The sequence below is a fragment of the Varanus komodoensis genome, unplaced genomic scaffold (assembly GCF_004798865.1).
Source record: "Varanus komodoensis strain SLA01 unplaced genomic scaffold, ASM479886v1 scaffold4, whole genome shotgun sequence".
Taxonomy (NCBI): Eukaryota; Metazoa; Chordata; class Lepidosauria; order Squamata; family Varanidae; genus Varanus; species Varanus komodoensis.
Genome location: NW_025335941.1, coordinates 13,232,933 through 13,252,944, shown reverse-complemented (window position 1 = coordinate 13,252,944; position 20,012 = coordinate 13,232,933). Strand labels below are relative to the sequence as shown.

The 20,012-nt window shown below is 39.5% G+C and overlaps 3 protein-coding genes across 10 annotated transcripts in view; 2 read left to right on the top strand and 1 right to left on the bottom strand.

Annotated features, from left to right (window-relative positions):
- Positions 1-1,412: 1,412 nt before the first annotated feature.
- LOC123029338 (phosphatidylinositol glycan anchor biosynthesis class P) lies at positions 1,413-9,339 on the bottom strand. 3 transcript variants are annotated; one of them, XM_044442221.1, is made up of 5 exons: positions 9,149-9,339; positions 7,828-7,928; positions 6,570-6,642; positions 4,666-4,784; positions 1,413-3,228 (listed from the first exon to the last, which is right to left on the bottom strand). In XM_044442221.1, the coding sequence occupies exons 2-5, from the start codon at positions 7,907-7,909 to the stop codon at positions 3,095-3,097; spliced, it is 408 nt and encodes a 135-aa protein (XP_044298156.1). In that variant the 5' UTR covers positions 7,910-7,928; positions 9,149-9,339; the 3' UTR covers positions 1,413-3,094. The 3 variants fall into 3 exon arrangements, with proteins under 3 accessions (XP_044298156.1, XP_044298157.1, XP_044298158.1); XM_044442222.1 differs by having other exon boundaries at positions 9,064-9,152; XM_044442223.1 differs by lacking the exon at positions 9,149-9,339 and adding an exon at positions 9,087-9,121.
- The window catches only part of TTC3 (tetratricopeptide repeat domain 3), a 70,258-nt gene continuing 56,505 nt past the window's right edge, over positions 6,260-20,012 (top strand). For all 4 annotated transcript variants that reach the window (XM_044442211.1, XM_044442209.1, XM_044442208.1 and 1 more), the window contains exon 1: positions 6,260-6,264. The gene's annotated coding sequence lies outside the window, so the exon portion shown is untranslated. The remainder of the gene's footprint in view (positions 6,265-20,012) is intronic.
- LOC123029336 (E3 ubiquitin-protein ligase TTC3-like) lies at positions 10,474-20,006 on the top strand. Of its 3 annotated transcripts, XM_044442220.1 has the most exons (7): positions 10,529-10,913; positions 14,194-14,276; positions 15,850-15,895; positions 16,095-16,227; positions 17,043-17,130; positions 17,757-17,810; positions 17,990-20,006. In XM_044442220.1, the coding sequence occupies exons 2-7, from the start codon at positions 14,205-14,207 to the stop codon at positions 18,002-18,004; spliced, it is 408 nt and encodes a 135-aa protein (XP_044298155.1). In that variant the 5' UTR covers positions 10,529-10,913; positions 14,194-14,204; the 3' UTR covers positions 18,005-20,006. The 3 variants fall into 3 exon arrangements, with proteins under 3 accessions (XP_044298154.1, XP_044298155.1, XP_044298153.1); XM_044442219.1 differs by lacking the exon at positions 10,529-10,913 and adding an exon at positions 10,474-10,522 and having other exon boundaries at positions 17,757-20,006; XM_044442218.1 differs by having other exon boundaries at positions 17,757-20,006.

Below are 20,012 nucleotides of genomic sequence, written 5' to 3'. Positions count from 1 at the left end.
TAATTTGTGATGTGTGATTAACATGAGTTTGATGAGGCCAGTTTATATTGGAGGCAAACAATCTGTAGTCATTCAGCTAAACCACAAATAGGCATCATATCTAACTACTGGCCCTGCTGGCTAGAACTAATAGCAGTTGGGGTTCAACAGACCATATATTTCCCATTCCAGATGTCCATGTTCACTATGTATGGACTAAGAAGGTGGAGTACTATTACAGCTGGTGGACTCTTTTTTTTTTAAATAAAAATTGCCGTGGAGAAATCATTATCAAAATACTAAAGCTCTTTTTAACCTATTTTTTTTTTGTTCCTACACCCATTTCACAGATGGCAAACTGACAGTCTTGCAGACAAGATCTCAATGTCTTAGTACACTCTAAACCAGAGATACCAAATAACACATTTACCCCCACAAAAAACAGCAAAATCTTCTCACAGATGACAAACCAGTGGTAAGAGAAACAAACTCAAAGAAGCAAACAGACAACCCCCACCCCCCTTAATCCCAAAACAGGCACCATGCTGCCAAACCATAAACAGGAAAGTCTCCAGGTAAAACAAACACAAAGCCTAAGGCAAAACAGAACAACCCATATAAGCAACCATATATAAAAGACAGTGCAGGCAAACATCCTCTTAACTCCCCAACACACCTCTAACCAAGGGCAGAGAGGATACAGGCAGCTGATAATGGAGTCTGCCTTTAGTTATACTCTTGTGACAGGTGGTAGTACTCATCCAAATTAGGCTTTACTAGGTGCCATGATGGCTTCAGTTCCACCTGGAATTGCTGGCCTGGCAACAGCAAAGGCAGAACCCTCCATTCTTTCTCATCAAAGGTCAAAAATAATCCTCTTATGACAAAAGGTTATAAAGTCTGGGACTGTTTAGCTTACAAAACAGATGTGAGCATGAAAACACATTAAAGACACAGTCAATTATGTGTGATGTGGAAAAAGTGGGCAAGGAGAATACTAGAACCTGGGAGATCCATTAAACTGAGCAACAGGAGTTTCAGGACAAATAAAAACCAAATCTTCCTATAGCATATAGTTAAACAAGCAACCTGCTACTATAAGGTGTAGTGAGTGCTACCAACCTAGATGGCTGTAAATAGAGATTAAATTATTGAAGATAGTTATCAATGCTTACTTAGTCACAATAACTATATATTACCATTATCAGTGGTGGCAAGTCACCACTGAATATATGTTGATAGGTAACATGAGCAGGATCTCAAGTCCTGTTTGTGGGTTTCCCCATAGCCATCTGGTTGGCAACTATTGAAACAAAATACTGGAGCTGCGAGCTGGCATGGTTCCAGTTTGTCTTTAAACTGAGTTTTCACATTTAAAATGCTGGAGATAATCTTAGGTGGTACACAAGGTAAAAACAACAACAGAAGACAAATTAGGTAACTTTGAGTGTAATAACTCAGACTAAAATTCCATCTTCAGGTGGCAGATTTTTACATTTCAGTGAAAGCACCCACTGCTCTAAAGCTCAATTCAGCATTCTCCAAAATGCAAAGGTTGTTCATAGGAGAAGTTTAAGAATCCATGCAAGCAATACCTGAATAAGGTGAACCAAAATGTAACAAAATAGTGGTGAGTTTTCCATAACTCTTCCTCTGACTAAAGTGTAAAAGCACATAATTAAACCATGGAATTTACTGCTGCAGAAAGTAGTGATGGCCACCAATTTGGATGGCTTCAGAAGAGGGTTAGACAAATCCATGAATAAAGCTATCATAGCAGTAAGCTATGTGCTACTATCATTATCATAAGCAATATGTCCATGTATACCACATCCTGAAGAGTTTGGGCAGGTGGAACTCTGATATCTATCCTGCTTGAGGGATCATGTGGTCTGCCACTATGTGAAAGGAGTGCTGGACTGGATGGGACCACTGGTCTGATCCAGCATGGCTTTTCTTATGGCTCAGAATTGACTCAGGCATTTTCCCCTACTCCATGCAAGGGTTGTTATTAATCCTTTTGTTGATATGCCTCTGAGAATGTGAAGTCACCTGCCTGGAGAAAATTGGAAGGTGCTGGTAGTTTATGGGGAAAACTGTTAAGGGAACAACATACAATCCTATCTAATGAGGCTGGTACATTCTCTGTAACTTTCATAGTATTCTTTGGTCCTACACTACCTTATGTTGAATCCCACTGCCTTATTATCCTTACAGCCCTTTATACATTAAAGCTGAAATTCTGCAGTGGGGATCCTTCTGCACTCTCGGATACTTCCAAAGAGATGCAGAATCCTCACTGTGTATGGGGGGGGAGCCATTATTTGGTTGATCTTGGTGTCTTTTGGTACTGCAGACTGTACCTTCCTGGCCCACTCTATCACTTGGGTCTCGGTGGCACTGGCCTTGCAATTAGCTACTCTGTGTGCAAAGTTAGCATATTATCATACAAAGCCCTAAACAACTTGGGACCAGGATACCTAGCAGACCACATTTCCTTAGATCTACCTAGTCAAACTTTAAGCTTGTTACAGGCCTTGCTGGTCTTGCTAAAATTAGTGGAATGCTATCACAGAATACCTTGATGGTGGACCCTCTTGGTAGTGGCACCACCTTTGGAAAACCCTCCCCCATGCAGTTCAGGAAACAGAAAATGTGCATTTTCAGCAGTAGCTTAGAATATGTCATCTGTAAATCCAGGCTCTCTTGGCGTTTGCAGATGACATGCATTAATTAAATTTACAGATGACATAAATTAAATTAATCATGGTGCTCCATCTTACTGCTCCTTGTACCACTCTATTTTAATCTGAATGAATTTTTAATGTGTTACTATGACAACCAATTAAGGGGGTTCTTATATTTAGCAATCTAGATGAAAATCATTAATAGAATACTTAAAAGTGTATATTAGGGAAGGGGCAGCATGGATTGAGACCATTTGTCAGCTGGCATCTCAACTGACAAAAAATGCATAGTGAGTATTGCAGCCTTATTAGAACCACTTTCATATACACTCATTGAATTAAAGCATTCTAGCATTTCTTCCTCAATGTTTCAATTCAGGATTATAAAATTCTTTTCCACATGAATAGGTCATAAAATGCATTCTCTTTCATCCATTTCTAGGACACTCCTCTGTGCCACTCAAGAAAAACATTTTGTTTACTTCACTAATAGGAATATCTCTTAATGTAGGGATAGCTTCATCTTGTGGTTTCTTCAGTTTCTGGTTCTTTGCATAATGATCTGTAGAAAATGTAAGGGGGAGATGTTGCAAGCCAAGTAGAGGATAAAAGTTTGACAACAGTTAAGAATGCCATTTTACATATAGATTAATTATGTATACAGCACTATCTTTTATGAAACAAATACAAAGTATAGGTAATTTTACCATGTGTATCCTAGAAAATAATGGCTAATTTAAACAAAAGAAAAACACAATCCTTTTGGAAGTTTCTGTACCACTTCAAATACACATTGAGAAAATTCAAGGCACAATCCTATGCATGTTTAAACAGTGAAATGTCATGCAACTTCATGTTGCTTAGGGGAATCTTGGAACTTGCGGAACTTTCTGTATAAATATGCATAGGAATGCAACTTTTAATGTTCCATATCCAACATTTCAAAAACTATCCTGTTCTAGTCTAAAACCTTATTAAGGCCCTTTCTCATAAGGCCATTTCTAGAGTAGGGATGCAACATTCAGCAGTTCATCTTGTATGATCCCATATGCCTTTTAAAATCTTTTTAAGGAAGTGCTTCTTTTAGAGCACTACTCTAAATGTCTTCTTTTGGGGACATTAAAAGTGAAAAGAACTGAGCTCTGCAAGTAAACCCTCTGTTGAATGATCTCCTAGAGGGTTCCCAGTATTCCTCCTAATAATTAGACACTTGTTTTATAAGCCATTTGCTTAGATTATGAAAATTATTGTTTCATAGTTTAAAGCTCTCATTCAATAATTCCCCACCATCTGAAATTATACATTATACAATTAATTATTTGACCCAGTGACAAAACATTTGCAGTGATAGTGTTTTGTTCACACTATCTCCTTCCCAAGAAGACCTGACAATCATCAAAATTATTATCCTTTTGGTTGCAAGCAAACCTGTCTTAGAGCCTTTTAAATTTATTTGAATACATTTGTTATTTTAACATGTTCTACTTATAGATTTGTCAGTAGTGATGGCAATGGGGTATCTGTACATGTGCACATTTTAATGATTTTTCTGTTTTAAATTTCAATGTTCAGAATCTGAGTTCTTGCCACTTTCACTTTGCTTTGCCCTTGGGGTTTATATAGTTTTATCAAGCTTCTTTTCTTTCTGAAGGGAAGAAGTTGGACTTTCTCTCTGTTAATTACTTAAGTTACTTGTTAACAATTACTGAATGGCTTCAAATCTTGCTGCTTTGAACTGTTGCATTTGTTTCAATATTTTTGTTTAGTTTTATTGAATGTACTGCTTTAGATATTTTTAAAGCTGCTGATTAATTTAAATGATGCATACATGCAATGTATAATAAAAGATACAAATTTTATTATAAAATTGTATAAAAACTCAAAACATCTTAGTTGTGGGTATTTAGGGATGGAGATTCTGGTGGCACAAAATAATAGTATTACAAAGCAAAAGTCCCATTTCAAGTGTATTATTTTCCATTCTTGTCAAGATCCTTACCTGTAATGGTGTGTGTGGAATTCAGTGGAGCAGTACTGATCATGTTAACACCAAAGAGGAGCACATAGCCTATTGCCAAACTAACTAAAAGGTATACAGGCAAACCAACTGCCCAGAACCTGTGGAGAAAAATTACCTTAAGTTGTGCTGTGTACACATGGAAATACAATGGCAAAAAGTATTTCAAACTTGGCCACAAGTCAAAAAGAATATCACAGTGATGGGAAAAGGTAGAGAAGAGAACAAGCAAAATGTTAAGGGACTAATATTTCCTTCCTGTGAGGAAATACTATAATGTCTGGAGACTTTAAATTGAGGAAACTAGTCAAAGGAGCTTGGGGACAGAAATTAATAAAAGAATTGAGTTGTATTAGTGGATAGAAAGATTATTCTCCCTGCCTTATAATGTTAGAACTGTTTATTTAAATTGATTGCTAGTAGGTTTAGAATGGATCACAGTGAATGCATAACTTACAGAATTTACTGTTACAGGATGTGGGGATGGCCACTAGTTTACAAGGACTAGAGTCTAGATCAGGAGTCCTCAAACTTTTTCACCAGGGGGCCAGTTGAAAGGTGTTGGTGCAGGCCGGAAAGGTGGTGCCGGCGGGGCATGCGGGAGCAGTGGCGCTGAGGCAGGGGCGGGGCCCGCAGGTAAGGTGCGGGTGGGCATGCGCAGCAAGGGGAGGCAAGGCGGGCACACACCTCAATGCGGCAGCAGGTGTGCTTGCTTGGAGATCATTTTCTCCGAGTCCAAACCGATCTCCCAAGCAAGCTGCCACCTCCTCACATGGGGGTTGAGGTGGGCAGCGGCGGGTACACACGCAGCATGTTGAAAACCTCTGAGGCGGGCCAGATAAATGGGCATGGTGGGCCAGATCTGGCCCCCGGGCCATAGTTTGAGGACCCATGGTCCAGATGAATTGTCAGCATGGCAACAGCAATTAGCCATGATGATAATCAAATGATGCCCAGTTGACTGGCCATTGTTAGAAACAGGTTGCTAAATTACATGGAGTTTCTCAGTCTGCTGTTGCAAGGCTTCCTGTACTTAAGAGCAAAATCGAATGCCCTCAACTGCAGATACATGTATGCCACTGAGCTTAGCAACTTACGTGTATCCAGTGCATGGAGCCTTGCATTTTATCTGGATAAGAGCAAAGAAAGCTGAGGAACCTATAAGAAATGGTCTAGGTTGTCATTCTCAGCCTCTTCCTTTTTCCTCTGCTCTGTGGCCCAGTTGTACTGTTGTAGAAAGAATACTGTCAGCTGCCTCTCTACCAGCTGAAAGAGTGGAGGGGGAGGTGTGGGGGACAGGGCAGGGGCTCAGCCTTCACACTCACAGCTCTGTTCAAGAAATTAGAGCTCTGACTAATCCTTTGTCTCCCTGAGAACATCATGAGACTAGGATTGTGCCCTAAGGGTATGTTGATAGGCTACAGTGGGTTAGTTTTATCACTTTTTCCAACATTAATGGAACAATCCTATGGATGCCTTGGCATCCACCGGACAGTTCAGATGCCTATATCTGAAGCTGGAAACAGAGAGTGGAACTTGGTGCCCTGACACCCCCCACCCCCAGGCATGGATAGAACTGTGGTTGTTGCTCTGAGGTTTGGAAAGCAACTCCAGTGAAGGGCAAAAGACGGTGGGAATGTAGGAAAGGAAAGGTCAGAAATTAACACATCCCTCTCCTGAGATACTGCCACTAAACTGGCCAAAACAAAAAACAAAAAACCCCAACCTGTCTAGAAGAAAACATAAGGTAGAACCACATGGAAGTGAAGATTGCTTCCAGTGCTGCTCCTGTTCTTCATTTGATAACCATTGGTCTCCAAGTTTATGAGGGATTATGAGTTTTGTCATATGATTGCACCATTAATGAGAAAGTTATTCAAACTTACTTTTGGGGCCAGTATGTTAACCCCAGTGAAAACAGCCAGGATTCAGGTATGTAGGCCCACACAAGATACAAAACTACATAAATAAAACAAGGAGCAAGAAAAGTTAAGTACAGTTGCAAATACAATACAAATTCATAGACTAGAAGGGCTAAATTTGTATTTGGCTTGGCTATCTGGAAAGATTATTATTTCCAGCTATAAAATTAATTCTACACCCTATCTGGAAAGGTAAGGTTGGACCTGGGCAAAATATGTATGGGAGACTTGCAGCCATGTTATCCTGACCATGCCTGACCACATCTAAAACAACAACAACAACAACGTCTTGATTGGCTACTGATGTCCTGAATTTAACTCAATTTAAGAAACTTAAGTATTCCTTAAAGGTGGATGCCTTCCAAGACCAACTAGTTATGTTGTTACCAAAAGGACTTTAGATAATTCAGATAAAAAAATTATATAATTCTAAATTCAACTAATCATATTCGAACTTGCCAACACCACTGCAATTTTTGAGCTCTGCCAGCATTAAAAACCAGATCATTTCAAGGTATTATACAGCCATGATATCAGAAAGTTAATCTGACAGTCCTGAACAAACAAGCAAAATAAAACTAAACACAACACACAAGATAGATGATTCAGGCTCATATGCAAGTTGCACATCCAGATCCTTTACATGTTTGCCTAGACATTGGAATGAATTCAATCAACTAATTTCCAAGGATGCTTATAACTGCAGCTAAGCCCTTTATTTCTTTAACTGAGAATGAGCCTGCTGAAATCAATAGGACTTACATTCAGAGATAGACTGGCTCTAAAAGAGTAATAGCAGCTCAGGCAGGATCCTAACTCAGTAAGCTTGATGATCTCCAAATGATCAGTAATGATCTCCAAGTGGTGTTGCTTTAAGTGCTAACATTCTCCTCTTTACTATTATTAGCTCATATTAAAGTTGTGAACTTTTAAAAAAGAATAAATGGCTTATGATGAGTATTTTCTTTTCTCCCCCACACCTGCATCTGTAAGTGCACTGTTGGCCTGTTTTTCATATTGCTGTGGCTTACAGAGCCCTTAGAGGGCTATTCAGTGGCCTATAAATTTGAAAATAAAGAAATACTGGGCAGAAAATATAATGAGGCTAATCACCCGGCCTACATATGTTCATTTGCACATAGTGCACATCAGGGTTCTTGTTGGATTACAATTAATACATAGGAAAGAATACCAGGATTCAACAGTTAATAAACATACTCACTAAACACAAACTGGGAGCCTAAGTAAAGAACAAAGCCATATATAGCTCTTTCGGGCAGTGGGGCTGGTGAATTTTCAACCATCCTGGTGTCTTCTTTTTGTCTTGCAGAGAAAAAGAAAGACCATTAGCTTTACATTGCTTTGCTATTTTACATTCACCAACAAACCTGACAAAGCATCCTTTCAATTCAGCTCCCAACAACTAAGGAAGTAAAGCAAAGGAAATAATTTACAGATGTATGCAAGATAGGCAATTCTGCCCCATCTTAACGTGCAAATATTTGGTTTAGTTTTCCTTGGATGTGAAGATTCAAGGTTAAAAATATCACTTAATCAGACACACTGAAGGGTAGCTTCCAGCACAAGCCTGTACATGTCAACTCAGAAGTAAATTCTACTGAAGAAAGCAAGGTTTACTCTTATGTTAACTGTGTATAAGACTGTAGGCTTCCTCTTCTACTTTAAGTCATCTTGACCCTTTCCTTATGAAAGCTGTCTAAGAAATTGATGAATTGCCTAATTTAGGGCATGGGTCCACACCTAGTTTTGCATTCTGTTCAACAGCAGCCCTTGGTAAATTCACAAGCAGAACAAAAGTGCAACGGTTCCCAGCAATTAGTGTATATGGATACTTCCTTTAATACTTGAGGTAATACAGTCCTCAGAATTAATAGCCTTATAATCCAATGTATACAACCAACACCAGCACCTAGAACAGCATTGATCCCAAATTCAAGCAGTCTAGGGGGCAATCCTATACAAGTATAGACAGGAAAAGGTAGCATGCCACAGCTGATTGCACCTTTAATCATTCAGATGGACAGTAAAGCAATCACAAATCATTTGTGGGGCCTATATGTTAACTACATACAAGTACATAACATTCACTAGTGTGGAATCTTCATGGTTTCAATGACCTCAAGAACTCTTTGTCGATTAATTGCTTTTCGTATTAGAGGCAAATATGTTTTCGAAGGCCACAAGTTGTATCTGTGCAAAGGAGGCTGTGACTGCAGCAACACAGCGCTGGCCAGAGCTGTCGGGGAGCCCCCTCACCAAACTGCATTTCTTTAAACAAAAAACAAGCTGAGCGAGGGGACACAAAGCCCCTGCCAAAAGTATGCATAGCATGAATCACAGGATAATTAAACCCTACTTTAAAATGACACAGGAAAAAAAAAACCTGACACCAAAATCTGTACTGGCAGAAGACCCCCCCCCCCCCCAAACAACACACCTAAAATAGCAGCTTGAACGAACCAGGCAGACAACTCGACCAAGCTCACTATTCAACTCGAAACCAGATACTCCCGTTCTCTCACCTTTCCTTCTGGCTACGCCCTGCTGCAAAGCGGCCAATGAGAATTCAAAATGACCAACCGGAAGCTGGGCCGAGTTTACGCTCTTCCCAATCAATAGCTTCTGAACATAGAGTTAAAGACTTTGACTGGCAGTGCCCATTTACAATAAAGGTCTTTCCACCCTTACTAGCGATGCTAACGACACGGAAGCGGGGTGGGGGTGTGCGTGCTGGTTTTCCATTGAGATGCCGGGTGCTAGAGCGGCGCTTGTCTGAGGACTAAAGGAATCATGGTTAACGTTAGCTTTCAATTTTTACCGGAAATTAAGCTGTGCGATGTTGAATTTGCATTAAGCGAAAGCTCGCTTAGTAGTTTGTAATATATCTGGTAGCTGGTTAAAAGTACTGTTCAGGTTTCGAGTTTGGTCTCGGTTTTTCTCCATTGGGTCAACTACTTTTTTTTTTATAGTTTTAGAATAATAACAAGCTAATTTTATGCCTGTTTATTCGAAAGTAGGTCACATCACGTTCAACAGGGCTCACATTCGAACTCTTGACATTCTTGCTGCCTTTCATTTTCGTGGATGCACTGATGCCTACTCAGAGAAGCCTGGAGTTTTCTGTAGTTCTCCACGAGCATCCGGAAGAAGATAAAAATACGTAGGAAAAAGAACTAAGATATTCTGTTTTCAGTTTACTAATTCGTCCTTTTAAACAATCTCTATACAGCCTCTCCCAAGCTGGTGCCTGTCAGATTTTAAGCCTGTAATGGCCTGTTATCAGGAATAATGGGAAATTTAGTCTAAACACAGGACAGGGCACCAGACTGGGGAAGGCTACATAAGTCTGAGTGGTGCGATTCTAAAAATGCTTTTATAAGTTTTGTCCCACCCTAACAACATTAGACCTTACAGCATCTTTCGGCAAGCTGATTCCCGTCAGATGTTTTGGACTACAGCACCCAGCATCCCTGACCATTGACCATATTGATGCTGATGATCCACGAAAAGTTTATGCACAATAAAAGCGCTGTTTTTGAGGGGCTTCAAAATTGCTGTTGCAGTAGCTAAATCCTTTAGTGTCGAAATACTTAAAAGAAGTGACCTTATTTCGCAAACAGTTTGAATGGATCTACCTGGTAGATCCATTCTACCAGAAGAGGAGCTCAGACTGAGGTTTCCCTTCAGTCTTTCTGTAGCGGAAGAGCGACGGGGAGGGAACTGGAGGCGTGTTTTCAAGGCTAACGTCATCAAAGCGAGTGGCCAGTGAGGAGGCAGAGCAAGTCGCAGGCGGGGCGGGCCGTGGGAACGGCCCAGAAAAGAGGCAGTCGCAGCGGCAACCTCGACAGGGCGCAGGAGCGCGGACGCTGTACGAAGACTCGGCTGGTTGGGCGCCGGTGAGGAAGGATACAGCCTGCGCGCGACCGACAACGTGGCTGGGAATTCGTGGCGCGTCCCAGCCTCTTTCCCCGGCCTGGCCTCTGGGCCACGAGCCCTTGGTTGGTTCGCTGCTTGCTCCCCACCCCGCGAGGCTGGACTCTTCCCTCCTGCATTCGCCTCGCGCGTGCAGAGGCCTTTAGCTGGTGTTTATTGTGTCCCTGAGTATCTATCATCAAGGGAGGCGGGATCGAAAGAGGGTAGCTCGGAACGCTGCGAGAGGAGGTCCTTCCTTGCATCTGTGCCCGCGCTCTGACTCTTCGGGAGGCATCCTCTGAATAGGCCCGCTGGGGAGTGACGCAGCGGGCTCCTTGTTGAACCTCCTGTGAAGGCGCCAGTCGTGGCTCCCCGGTAGGTGCCTTGGAAGTGAACTGGGCGTTTCCGGGGTACGATCCTGCTCCAAATCCGTCTCTGAAGGATTTTAGTCCAAATTAAGAAGGGTTATCACTTGCTCTTCGAGTCACAGTGTTCTAACAGCTGGAATGCAGCAGTTCCAGTCTTTTGCTACGTGGCGATCTAGCAAGAGAGAAACCTCCGAACTCCGCTTCAGTTTGTTTAGCATCTTGCTTGAAGTTATCTGAAAAACTTGAAAGCTTGCCCCTTGTAACCTTTGAGTTGGCCTAACAAGGCTGCTGTATCTTGTAGTGAAGGTGTTGCTTTGTGGCTAAGGTATCATTCTAATAGAGATGTTATTTGTTAGCCCTTTTCTTTCGGCCAACACAATTAAATTTGCTTTCTGTGTGTGATTTATTCAGGAAAAAATGAATTGTAGGGACAGCAAAGATACATGAACATCTTTATCTCAGATCCAGATTATTGAACATTAGTGGAACCATGTTGTATTGGATGCATGATTTTTATGGTATGGTCTGATCAAAGATGTAAACTTTGATTTAATTGTGGGCTTAGAATATGTAAACACTTCTTTAAACCCATATTCTTGTGCCATAGGAAGAAGAGTTGGTTCACTGTTTTTTATGGAGCAGTCATGACTGCAGTTTACTATACTCCCAAATTCTTTGATTTGATGATGGGTTTGGGTTTAAAAGTTTATAGAATCTGTGAATCATAGAATTTTTTGTACCACGACAGTGGTTGGAAATGCCACACCATATATTAGTGCTGCCCATGGATGGGATTCTGTATAGGAATCATGAACATCCATGCTTTGTATCCATGCTTTTTGTGACACAGGGTAGCAATTTTTATCATGCATTTATGATCTGATTTGATGATAGTTTTGAGAGATCCTATTTAAAAATTGAGGTTTTTGTTTTGTGATGGTTTAGAAAAGTCATTAGAACTATGGTTTAATTGGTGGAGTCCGTGGTGCTATGATCTGTGATATAATTTGAGGGTGTTTTGGGGAAGTGCCTGTGATGATATGTTCACATCCATTTTTATTTTCTGGTGGCAATAGGCAAAGGATCTGATTGTCATGATACAGTCTGTGGCATGGTAGTAAAATTTTATTTGATGGAACCCAACTATCAGAGGATCCATGAAGATTTGTAACTTGGATCCATGTTTTATCACCATTGCATTATCATGATGGAACCACAAATTCAAGGATACAAGTATGTTCAGTGAAATGATGAAAGACTTGGAGAGAATCAGTATTAAAAAAGAAATATGTAGGTTGATGAGAATCAGTGCTTCCAATTTATGTTTCTGCAGTGTGAAGTACTGAACTTGTGACATATGGTGCAGTTCAAGTTGTAAAGTGATTTATAATTCATGGAAGGAGGCCCATTTAAAAAACAGACTATTCCTGAGGATCTGTGTCTTGTAATATGATAGGTGGTAGATGTGTGATTTTTCATTGTAGCACATGGATAAAACAATGGTCTGTGATTTTGAAGTGATTTCATAGCAAATTCATGAAGGTTCACTAGAATGATCTGTGGCAATGTTCTTATGACATGACAGCTGTGGATCAATGTTGTTTATGGTCCAGTCAATTTAATGTGATCTTTGATTTTAAAGTGTTTGGAATGCAGTCTGTATAAAAAATCCTATGGATCTAGTTTATGCATGGCAGCTCCTGGAAGCTATGGAATGGTGGCTTTTGTGGTGCAATATTTGGAGATAGAAATGAGCTGTGATTTGGTGGATTTGTGGGGGTATTTATGTATAAAGCAAGATAATCCTTCTCAGAGTTCATTTTTTTGCTACAGTGGCACCATAAAGTGTTCTGTGACTTTAATGGTACAGTCTGTAAGCAAAAGTATGGATTCTGATTTCAACATTGTTAGGGGAAATTCATGCAAGATTATAAGAATCCTTACCTGTAACCTGCTCCTGTGCTGTGGCTACATTATAAAATGCTGAATCCATTAGTTTTGCTTTGTATTCTGGTGTTTACAGATTTGATAGGGGCTGGGGCACATGCGAGAATCATAATGAACACTGTAGAAGGTACTGCACAAATGTAGCACCCCCAGTTATAACTAGAAAAGTTTATCATCTTTGTGCAATTTTAGAGGGTTTTGCCAAAAGAATAGTATCTACATTCAGGATTAAAGATCCTTATTACAAGTTATATGCTTGCACACCATAGGTCCACTGGCTTCTGGAAATAGGCTGTGTATAGGTTGCATTTGGGACTATATTTATAGTTCAGAAAAATAGAAGTGTAGAGCATATCGTACTAGCATTACAGCATTTAGGATGATATCAGGGTTAGCCTAGTATTGTATGTTCTGTTAGTTCCTCTTGGTCTTAATCTTAAGAATCTTGGGAAGGAGTGGAAAATGTAAAAGACACTGAAAACCATGAAGTTCACATTTAAGAACTAGAAAATCTTACTGTGAAAGGGGTGATCTGTTGACTTGTTGATGTTTTGTGCTGTCAAGTTATTTCTGACTTAGAGTGACCCCATGAACAAAGGCCCTACAATGTGTCATGTCCATGACAGCCTTGCTTAGCTGGGCTGTGACTTCCTTTATGGGCTGTGACTTCCTTTATGGAGTCAAGCCATGTCATATCTGGTCTTCCTTTTCTTCTTCTGCCTTTGACTTTCTCTAGCATGACTGTCCTTTTCAGGGAGTTTTGCCTTTTCATTATGTGCTCAAAGTAAGATGGCTTCATTTTGGTCATTTTTGCTTCTAGAGAAAACTCTGGCTTGATTGTCTAGTGCTGGTACCAGAAATAAGTGTTCTTGTTTTTGATAACTGTTTCTAGAATGAGTAATTAAATTTATATTGTGTCTGGTAATTCACCTCAGATTGGTCTCTGATTTTAAGTTCCTGCAGTGGAAAAACATAGTAAAATATTGAATGTTAACACATCAGATTTGACTTGAAAGGCTTTTCCTAGGCAAACTGTTTGCAGGTGTTTTTAAAAGTTGCTAAACAGAGGTGATACAGTGATTCAGGTATATGTTTGTTGAAGAATTTCCCTTACCAAAAATATGATTTGCAGTCCACAGAATAATGATAATATTTAGATTTTCTTTTGTGTTTTGGCCAAAATCTGAACCAAATTTGTTATCCCCACTTCTATATTTGTTCTTGCAGAAAAAGGTAGTTATATTTTTATCTTCACTAAATCCTTCAGGGCTAGACAACATTTCTTAATGTTTGGTAATTTACTTTTGTCTCTCAATTATATCCTTGTGTTTTCTTTTCAGGATCATGCAGTATGGAAAATTCTGCATTTAAAGACTTCAGTGAGAACACATTACATAGTTATATTAGACCATGTTGTGAATTGGTAGGTGGTTTAATAAATACTGTCCAGTTTTCTTGCTGTCTGTTTGTACTTGTTAGCTATAATGCACAAAGTTAGAGTTGCTTAAGAACAGGTGGATGTTAAGTTGCCTGTCTGAGATGTATGCATATTTATTTGTGTGATAAAGATGTTTGTATGTCAGTAGATACTCTGGGAAAACAACATGTTTGGTACTGCAGCTAAAGGGCATATTGTAAAACTTTTTACTAACTCTGTTGTTAATTATGACCATAGACAGCCGTACGCCCTGCCACCTTCACAGACACTCTTGGTGGGGAATGCAGGAGAGGGCCTTCTCAGTGGCTGCCCCAAGGGTCTGCAACTCCTTTCCTGGGGAGGCTAGGTTCCAGCTTCCCTAATTTCTGAAAGCAGGCATTAAACCCTTTTGTTCCAGCAGGCATTTGGGACTGGCCTGTGAGCTTGCACTTTATTATTTGTGTTATTTCTTAGTGTTTTAACTGGGGCCTTAGTTGCAATTTAATATCTAAACCAGGGGTCTCAAACCAACTTACCTGGGGGCCGCTGGAAGTAGAGTCTGGGTGAGGCTGGGCCGCATCCAGTATTCCACCACCGCGGTGGTGGTGGGCCGCTCATCCCACAGCCGGCCCGGGCGCAGCTGGCGCTTTGAAGGCCGCAGGGCCCCTCCCCCGTGTCCTGCCTGTCCCGGCAATTGGCCCGCGGGCCGCGAGTTTGAGACTCCTGATCTAAATGGATAAAGTATATTTTTAATGTTTGCATTTTAAAATGTTTTAATAGCATGAATTTTAATATTGAAATCTGTCTTAAGCTCCAGTCGCTGGGGATAGGCAGGATATTAATAATAATAGGTTAACGGTAGATTAAAACTGATGATAATGATGCTCTATGTGTTTTTCCTGTCATGGAAATAAGACAGACAAAGAGAAGCAAGTAAAAGGTACAATGTAGCAGTTTATCATAACATGCAGGAAGATAGTGTTTTTGAGATAACAGATTTGTCCTCAGATTTTTAAGTTAAATGGTAACATCCCTTTTGTTATCTCTTTGATAGGAAGTTTTCTGTCTGAACTGCTTTGACTTGCTATGTTTCATCATAGTAACTGGCTTCTAGCCCTCAATGAGATACTCCCCTTTCCTTTTTCTTTGGTGCGCTCTTCATCTGCTTAGCCCTGGGTTGTGTATCCCAAAGGGCATTTTATATACAAGTACATTTTCACTGTTCTGTCATAGACTATTTTATATTACTGTGCAACAGGGAATTTGACTCATCCTATTGTAGCCTTTCTATCTTGCTTCTCTGGCAAACAAACTCCTTCTGTTCCAGCAATGAAAAGAAAAGCTCAGTTTTCCTATGTTACCAAAAAAAGACTGTTCAGAGCACAGCCTGCATTTCAAAACTACATTTTAGGAAGTTGTTTTGCAAACAAGGAATGCATTTTGGTACTAGATGAATATTGGTTTGAGTTATGTTCAAAATCCACAGTTAAATCAGTTGGCTCGGTATGATCATTTTAACTTTTGCTTCATATTATTTGCCTTCCGAGTAGTAACTATAAACATTTGCATTGTTTTGTAGGCTCGTGCCAGATTTGTAAAGTGTTCTTCAAAGAAATATAAACCAGGTACATAAACCAACACTGTCAAGCTAGCAAGAAAGTTTTGTCCTCTGTTGTTCATTTATTTATGTTGGTTTAATAGCTCAGTACTGGAAATTTGCTGTGCATCATAATGGCAGATATCTTCATTTTTATAGGACTATCAGAGCTTTGCTTTGGATCCTTATCTTTGTCTTTCTTCCCTTTTCCCTATTTTCTTCCACAGGTGATATCTGTAAAATATGGTGCAGTAAACCTCTCTGTGACCTGCACAAGTATTGTGATGTGATTAAAATATGCACTTTTAGGCCACTTTTATTTGTTCCTGGAATTAAGCACACAAATAAATATTATCCCAGGTAAACAAGCATTGGTTTTATGTGTGTTTGTGTTTGTTCATTGCATGTTGACTTACCACTCTTGTTTGAAGCTTAAAAAATCAAAGTTTTGTGTGTGTGTTGCCACATCTGTTTTGCAGTGTATTGGTTATAACAACACTAAGGTGTTAACAGATAATTGAGGAGAGTAACATTAAATGTCCTGACATGACTTATTCAAAATGACACCAGGAAACTTAAATCCTATAAAAGAGGTGTGAGCAGAAGAGAAATCTTCATGTCTTTTGGATTTCAACTACCAGAAGCCTGTGCCAGAATGGGCAAGGATCAAAAATGGCAGAGTTGAAGTCCAAAACATCCGAAGAGCTACTTTCTGCTTGCCCTGCATTTATAGCTTAAGACTACAGCCTTAAAGATACCTCCCAGAGATATCTCCAGAGAGCAAGTCCCTATCAGGTGTTTTACTTGTGAGTAAATCTACATAAGATTATACCATTATTTGATTATGGGTATTTAATATATTAAAATATTCTATGCATATTAGGCAGAAAAAGTCCTACAACTCCTATCAATGCCCAACCACAATGACTGGTTATAGCATGCTTAGAATTGTATTGTGGGATTGGTTTTTTCCCCCCAATCCAGACATGTATTGGATTGCAACATAAATGAATCTAGAATGCTTGCACTTTCTGGGCATTTACAGGTGATGACTGAACTAGACATTTGACTTAATTTACTTTCAGATTTGTATATTGTTTCAAGTGCTAGCTTAGTTCAGTCTTCTTAAGTTGTAGTACAGAATGACATTTAATGTGGTACTTTTTACATTTAAGTGATTGTAAGTTTGGTGAGCTAAGTTGGGAGAATCTGAATCAAATCGAGACTTTAGAAGAAATTACTGATATAGCCAAAAAGTTTGCGGTAAGTCAAGATTATTTTCATTTTCTCTAATATGGTAATACTGTATTAGTCCTTGAAAGATAATGTATTGTCTACAAGGAATTTTTAAAAGAGATGGTAGCCTGTGTTTCAGTGAATTATCTGTAACTTTATTTACTCTTTTTAGGATTTTTTTAATGTTTAGCTGTGGCCCTTTTTCATTGTTTTATAGATGTCTAATTTATTATATTTTAATTGGTTTTTAATGTGTTTTTACTTTCAGTATGTTTTACATTGTAAGCCACCTAGGAAGGCCTCGGCAATTATAGGTGGCCAATAAATACATACATACATACATACATACATACTCTCTATATTCAGTTGAAGTTAGAATGCTCTAGATACTTCTACTACTATTTAGTCTAATCTTAGTCACAGTACCTTGGAAGAGTAGATGAGCAAGTATTTTAAAGAAAGTAAAAGACAAGGAAAGGTTTTTTTAGTATGCTTGCTGATGTGATATCACTCATAGCAATCAGACATCATTAAGTTGTTTTCTGTACTGTTGAAAATTAGGTTCTACAAGTTGCTGCTGCCATGTAACAGTTTTACACAGTTGAGTACACAAACAATGTTATTGATAAGCCTTTGTTCTTTATTCTCCCCAGAATGATCAATTTTTCATGAATGGCTTATTGAAAATTGGAACTGAAATAAATAATGTAAGTTTGTTTATAACTCTCTGTTTTAATACTGGAAGGCTTTTTGATTTTACAGGATTCCATGCCTCTTTATTCTTTTGTTTTTGGAATGTGCATTATTTAGAGCAGTGGTTCCCAATTTTTTCTATGCCCTAAACCCCTGGAAAATGCTTGATTTATATTTTCATCTCCTACAATAGTACTATCACATTTGAAGATGAAGTCAGATTTCTAATTTTTGAGCCACATACAGTACCACCAGTGAACGACTGAACAAACGAACTTTTAACTTGGTGCATAAAATTCAATATAAATTAAGCAACTAGAAAAAAATGGTAAGCATTAAAATCAATCCCAGTTATGAACATAACATTCAATGATTTCTTTGTTCCTGCTTCTCATTCATGATTTTGTCAAAATGTGAAATGTTCTTGCTGCTTGTGCTCTGCATGTCTGCCTGTGGATTCAGGCAATTCCTAGATTTTGTCTTGATTCACAAAAGAGGATTAAATCTAAATGCAAACAAAGTAATAATAAATATTTTTTTAATTAGGAGAATTTTTAGTGAAGAAGTTGCCATTTGCCAATTTTGACAAATCACTTTGCTGCACCCACTGACATGTCATTTTGCAAGCACCCCAGGTTACAACTGCAACTTTTTTTGTTACATCCAATATATAGATCATGAGTCTACTGAAAGCCAGCAAAAGGAAGTACTGCTTCACACAGTGCACAGTTAAACAATGGAATTTACTTCCGCAAGATGCAGTGATCGCCATCACCTTGGTTAGCTTTAAAAATTCATGGCGGAAAAGGCTATAACTAATAGTCCTAGTGGCTATATGCTCCCTCCTAGATGAGAAAGCACTATGGTTAGGTACACCAGTAGTTCAAGAAGATGGGCAGGTGTGCGCTGTCACACTCTTGTCCTGCTTGTGGATTTCCCCAGGTAGTTGGCTGGTCACTGTGTGAACAGAATGCTGGACTAAATGGACCCCTGTTCTTATCCATCATAGCTCTGAGGTTCATATTTCTGGCTCCCTGCCAAACCCGAGCAGTGCTATAATCAAGCACTGATTGAATCAAGATCCCCATTCTTAATTTGTTTTAGGCCTCACTTGTTCTGTCATACCAGTTAAATGATCCTTCACTTGCTGCCCTGCTTGGCACATCCACTGGCTTCACGCATCCTGCCTCTGCCTTTCGTTGTTGAACAGTATAACTACCACTATCACCATCCTTTTTCTTCTTCCCAACCTAGCAAATTACCTGCTTGTAGATTGGCCTCTAAAGTGGAGGCAAAAGGAATGGATGATTGTAATGGTAATCTTTATTTCAGTCTCTGCGTATGCAGGGAGGAAGCTCTCAAGCTATAAGAAGAGCCCTGCTAGATCAGACCAAAGGCCTGACTCATGCAGCATCTTGTTTTCCAATAGATGCTGGAGCCAGAGCAGCCCAAGTGGAGAGCTTTTGGCAGAACCAAGCTTGCTGGGGAGGTAGAAATGGAAAATTGGTTTGGGTTGTGTAAGCAAGCTGATCATCATGAAGAGAAAATGAAAGAAAGCTGCATTACTTGAACCAACATTCATCTGAACAACAACTGTTGTCTTTGGCCTCCTTCAGAAGAGTATGGCTGTAGTTGTCTGTTGTTACCTCACTAGGAATATGCCCTGGCTTCTTTTGGCTAGAATTGGAGAAACTGGTGACCCTCTAGGTTTTGTTTGTTTCCAACCCTCATCAGCCTAAGATGATGGGATGATGGTTAGGGATGATGGTAATTGTAGTGCAACATGTGGAGGACTACCCCTGCCTCAGGCTTCCGACTCCTGACTAATTTCTGTATCTTACTATTATTACTACTAATTTCACTGCTGCTTATTTACTGTCCCTTCATCCAAGGGATATAGAAAGTATATATAATCTCCCCTTTTTTTTTCTCCCATGCTTTGGATGGTTCTGTTTGTTTTCTGATAGTCCCTTAAGAATTTTTTAGAAAAAATATTTTACGTACAGGCAAATAAGTTAGGGTAGAGAAATAAAATTCAGCTCAAGCTTTCCGGCTGGCATTAGAGTATAGTACTAGGAAGCAGTTCATCAGGTCCTAGTAAATGAAAAGATACTTAAGTTATACCAAAGATTGTCAGTACTTGGAACTGAAAGGCACCCAGGTTCAGGTGCCATTGCTTGCAATACTCAGTTGAGTATATCTCTGAACTCAAATCG

Coding starts and splice junctions, on each gene's coding strand:
- LOC123029338 (XM_044442221.1), bottom strand. CDS start 7,909: ATGGTTGAAAATTCACCAGCCCCACTGCCCGAAAGAGCTATATATGGC. Junction 6,643..7,827: donor AGGCTCCCAGTTTGTGTTTA/GTGAGTATGTTT, acceptor TTATTTATGTAG/TTTTGTATCTTGTGTGGGCC. Junction 4,785..6,569: donor TTAACATACTGGCCCCAAAA/GTAAGTTTGAAT, acceptor TTTTCTCCACAG/GTTCTGGGCAGTTGGTTTGC.
- LOC123029336 (XM_044442219.1), top strand. CDS start 14,205: ATGGAAAATTCTGCATTTAAAGACTTCAGTGAGAACACATTACATAGT. Junction 14,277..15,849: donor TTAGACCATGTTGTGAATTG/GTAGGTGGTTTA, acceptor ATTGTTTTGTAG/GCTCGTGCCAGATTTGTAAA. Junction 17,131..17,756: donor ATATAGCCAAAAAGTTTGCG/GTAAGTCAAGAT, acceptor TATTCTCCCCAG/AATGATCAATTTTTCATGAA.